The sequence below is a fragment of the Triticum urartu genome, chromosome 2A (assembly GCF_056163025.1).
Source record: "Triticum urartu cultivar PI428250 chromosome 2A, HENAU_Tu73, whole genome shotgun sequence".
In the NCBI taxonomy this organism is placed as follows: Eukaryota; Viridiplantae; Streptophyta; class Magnoliopsida; order Poales; family Poaceae; genus Triticum; species Triticum urartu.
This window is the reverse complement of record NC_141874.1, coordinates 44,789,698-44,794,303: the sequence shown is the minus strand read 5'-3', so window position 1 is coordinate 44,794,303 and position 4,606 is coordinate 44,789,698. Positions and strand designations below refer to the sequence as shown.

The window sequence follows — 4,606 nt, the reverse complement described above, 5'->3', positions numbered from 1 at the left end:
AGAAGCTCCGCCAGGGCTCGTAGCTGTAGTTGTGGTCAGTGAGGCTGTGGAACCAGCGAGGACAAGTCCTCTGCTTCCCTTCGTGTTGCCGCCGTGCTCGTCGTGTGAACGAGAGTTGTTAGAAATATTGATGGTGGTCTACTCATGTACTATCCGTGTGTTGTTTACAAATTGCATATCTCAGACTAGGTGTAGGGACCTTCTTACACAAGAATCCCAAAAGAAGTACACCAGAGAGGAAACAGTGTTCAAGCCCACAACCTGCCGCTTGCAACAATTTATATTCAACTGGTCGCTATTTGTGGTTAGCTTAGCCGGCTCTTGGCGTTTGTAGCACTATTCCTGTAAACATTCAGTACATGACTACTCCCTCCATTTCAAATTTGAACTAAAATCATGGCATTTATTTTAGAATGGAGAAAGTACCGAGTAAGTGTTTGTCACGATGTTTGTGCGTATGCTGCACAAAACGTTTAGGAAAACGGGGTTGTAAATGTGAACTTTAGCTTAAATTCATATTTCCATTTTTTACAGTAAATAGACTTTATTTCTCATATAATAGTCATATCATTTACAAGTAAATGAGAAATAAAATAAGGGATAATAGCATCCCAAGAACCCGGAGATCTAGTAGTAAAGGAGTGTCTTGCTAACTCGTCCGCCACCTGATTCGCTTCTCCGAAATAATGTTTGAGAGATAACTTTGAGAAATCGAGAGATAGCTGCTTACATTCAGCAACAACGGCGGCATCAAGTCCCAAATATCCATCCATCAAATTAATTGATTCAACTGCAAAGGAGCTATCTGATTGACCCCGCAAAAAAAGGAGCTATCTAATTCCACCTCTGCCGAATTGCACCCTATACTTGCCAGAAGGAACATACCATATCTGATTGCTAATAGTTCAGCAGCATCAACATCGCGGACATGCCGGATGAACCAAGATGCGGCAGCGATGAAATCGCCATGGTCATCACATAGAACTGCACCACTAGCTCCGGACAGTGTGTCCGCATGAAAAGATGCGTCAACGTTCACCTTTACCACACCATGAGGTGGTTTTTTCACATATGATTACTAGTCCTCGCTGGTAACTTGGGCATAAAAGATCGGATATAGTTTATTGCAAGGACTTTAATTGACATTGCCGTTTTATCTGGGCCTTGGATGTCCACTCTTTTCACAAGCTGGCGTCGTTGGCACCATAGAAACCACGCTGCAACTGTTGCCAGTTCCGCCACCGGGAGACCATCGACTATCTCTGTAAGTCTCCAAGGTGATGGCACCAGATCTATCTTCTGACATTGCTTTCTTCAGAGTTTCCAAGAGGCCTAAGCATTCCCAAACTTCCTTTACCTTACGACAGCCAAATAGTGTGTGCTGCACATCTTCTGCATCGATTGAGCATCAAGGACACTGTGACGATATGGGGATATGTCGTCCAGCAAGAACGCCATAACATGGGAGAACTCCATGAAGCACTTTCCATGCGAAGTGTTTTACTTTGCCAGGCACCTTAAGTTTCCATGCATCTTTTCATACCTTATTTATATGGACATTACCTTGCCCATCAGCTCTTATAAGACGAGGACCAAATTGGTGTTCCAACTCCCTGTAATAAGCTGATCGTACTGAGAAGGTACCAGATCTTGTATAGTTTCAAGCAACATAGTCCTCCGTCATATGTGTGTTAAATGGAATTTGAAATATCCTTTGCACATCTACTGGTGAAAAACAATCACTCAAAAGCACATCATCCCAATTCCCAGTGTAAGGATCAATAAGCTCCTCCACTTTTGACAACATTATTGTCTCTCTATGGGTAATTACCTTCCGAGTTGCATGGTTGGGATCCAAGGGTCCTTCCAAATGTTAATGTGTGTTCCAGAACCAACCCTCCAAATACATCCTTGTTGGAAAGTTTGAATGCCTGCCACAATGCTTTGCCAACTGTAATTAAGATGATCCCTTCTTAGGACCAACTTTAAGTAAATTTCCATCTAGGTAACATTTAGCACGAAGAACTTGCGTACATAAAGAATCTGGGTTCTGGAGAAGTCGCCAACACTGTTTGCTAACATAGCAAGGTTAAAACTATGAAGGTCCCTAAACCCCAATCCCCTTTCTTCTTCGGGATACACAACTTCCACCATGCAAACCAATGCATTTTCTTCTGACCATCATTGTTTCCCCACCAAAAACCAGAAATTTCATCTATGATTGCCTTGCAAATTCCTTTTGGTAGCTTGAAAACAGACATAGCATATGAAGGAATAGCCTGGCAATAGACTTAATTAGTATCTCTTTACCTTGCATGGACAAAGTTTTTTTCTTTCCATCCCTTCAATCTCTGGCATACTCTGTCAATCAGGTGTTGAAAACAATCAGATCTGTCCACCCCAACCATTGTTGGTAGACCCAAATAGGTATCTGAAAGTGCTTCAGTCACAATATTAAGCTCTCTACAGCAATTCTCCCTTGTGATGACATAGGTAAGTCAAGTATCTTCTTCAGTCATATTTCCGTTTTGTTACTGGTACTAGGCAGCTGTCTTGAGACTTGACATACAAGATACAATCCAGTTAACCAAATATTAGAAAATTTACATTGTTGAAAAAAATTGAAAACTCAATGATGCAAAATTAAATTGCATACAAGGAACATCATAGCCAATAGGAGGACGACATACAGTTTCTCACATCTCACTAGTAATTCAAGATCCATCACTCTCTTCGTGCTGAACTCAAACAGATACCCATCATTTCATTCCATTTTGACACAGAGCAACAAAACTAGCTAGAACCTGGAGTCACCCCCCGCAATGTCGATGACGAAACGGTAGCGGACGTCGTTGCGTGCGAGCCTGGCTAACGCACGGTTGATCCCGTCGTTGGAGACGAGCTCGATGTCGCAGGTGATGTTGTGCTCCCCGCAGAGGTCCATCATCTCCTGATGGTCATTCATTCCCCCCGTTATGCTCCCACTGATCGTCTTGTTCCCTGTGCATACCCATGCATCCAGAAGATTTACCATGTCAAATTAGTTGTTAAACAGGATGGAGACAGCGCGAGATTGATGGTAAATACTACTTCCTCCGATCTAAAATAACTGTCGTGATTTTAGTCACGACACTTAGAGTAGCATGTTAATTAGTTAGCTCACCGAAAATAAGCGGGAAGGAAGGGAGTTCGAGGGGCCCGTCCGGAGCGGCGACGAGGGCGAGTGCGCCGCCCACCTTGAGCAGCTCCAGGATTGGTCCCAGCGAGTGTGCCGCCGGGACTGTGTCGATCACGTAGTCAAGCTTCCTCGCCATAGCCTACAAATTGCAAGAAGGTTAAATACTGACGCAAGCTAGAGTTAACGACTAATGCAATCCGACAGTGGACTCGATGGACTATGGACGCAAGCTAGCAATGGCCATTAGATTAGGTACCTGCATCTGCTTGTCGTCGGTGCTGATGATGAAGTCGTCGGCCTTGAGGTTCTCCCTGGCCTCCTGCTCTTTGGCCGGCGACGTGCTGATCACCGTGACGTGCAGCCCGAAGGCCTTGCCGAACTTGACCGCGACGTGGCCCAGCCCGCCCAGCCCGACCACCCCGAGCCTCTTGCCGGCCGCCCGCAGCATCCCGTGCTTCTTCATCGGGGTGTACACGGTGATCCCGGCGCACAGCAACGGCGCCGCCGCGTCCAGCGGCAGGCTGTCGGGGACCCGCACCACGAACCTCTTGTGCGCGACGTACATGCTGGAGTAGCCGCCGTAGGTGACGCTGCCGTCCCAGTAGACGCTGTTGTAGGTGAGCCCCAACTTGTCGCAGTAGTTCTCCTGCGAGCTGTCGCACTGCTCGCAGTCCAGGCACGAGCACGCCAGGCACCCCACGCCGACGCGGTCGCCGGGCCTGAACCCCGACACGTTGGCCCCGACCTTGGTGACCACGCCGGTGATCTCGTGGCCCGGCACCACCGGGTACGTGGTGATGCCCCAGTGGTTCTTGGCGAAGTGGAGGTCCGTGTGGCACATGCCGCAGTACAGCACCTTGATCGTCACATCGTCCACGCCGTTCTCCCGACGCTTGAAGTTGAACGGCACAATCTCGCCGGACTCGTCCATGGCCGCCCACCCGCTTACCTCCTGCGTGTGGTTGGGGGTAACCTCCATCACCAACTTAGTCCCTCTCTTTCTCTCTCTCACTAGCTAGCTCACTTGTGTGTGCGACACTGGCTCAGCGGGAACAAGATTCTTGATGTGTCTTTGGTGCTGCTGGTTGTGAGTTTTCCGCAGCATCTCCTGGCCACGGCTACTTATAGAGCTTGACGGCACTCGGGTTGTTTTGTGCTAAGGTATTCAGTTTTTTTTTTAAGGTTTTTCGTATGGTTTTATTAAGATTGGTATTCACTAGTTTACGTGGGTGGTTGGGGTGGTTACACGACCTGTATTTAACATGAATACGGACAACATAATTATACCAAGTTGTTTGTTGTAGATTTGAAAAGATTCTTGTTGTCTTTGGTGCTGTTTGTGAGTTGTGACTATAGCACCTCCTCATAAAGTTTGCCCTGTAATATACGTGGTTTTGGAGGCTATCCAGCAGCAGTTTATGGGGTGGA

The 4,606-nt window shown here is 47.0% G+C and overlaps 1 protein-coding gene across 1 annotated transcript; it reads right to left on the bottom strand.

Annotated features, from left to right (window-relative positions):
- Positions 1-2,652: 2,652 nt before the first annotated feature.
- On the bottom strand, positions 2,653-4,257 carry LOC125531015 (putative cinnamyl alcohol dehydrogenase 6). Its single transcript, XM_048695416.2, has 3 exons — positions 3,435-4,257; positions 3,164-3,317; positions 2,653-3,000 (listed from the first exon to the last, which is right to left on the bottom strand). Exons 1-3 carry the CDS (start codon positions 4,155-4,157, stop codon positions 2,798-2,800), a joined length of 1,080 nt encoding a protein of 359 aa, XP_048551373.2. The 5' UTR covers positions 4,158-4,257; the 3' UTR covers positions 2,653-2,797.
- Between the last annotated feature and the right edge of the window lie 349 nt (positions 4,258-4,606).

Excerpts from the sequence above, each read along its gene's own strand:
- LOC125531015 (XM_048695416.2), bottom strand. The coding sequence starts at position 4,157 with ATGGAGGTTACCCCCAACCACACGCAGGAGGTAAGCGGGTGGGCGGCC. Across the intron at positions 3,318-3,434 it reads CCGACGACAAGCAGATGCAG|GCTATGGCGAGGAAGCTTGA; the intron begins GTACCTAATCTA and ends TGCAATTTGTAG. Across the intron at positions 3,001-3,163 it reads TTCCTTCCCGCTTATTTTCG|GGAACAAGACGATCAGTGGG; the intron begins GTGAGCTAACTA and ends GGGTATGCACAG.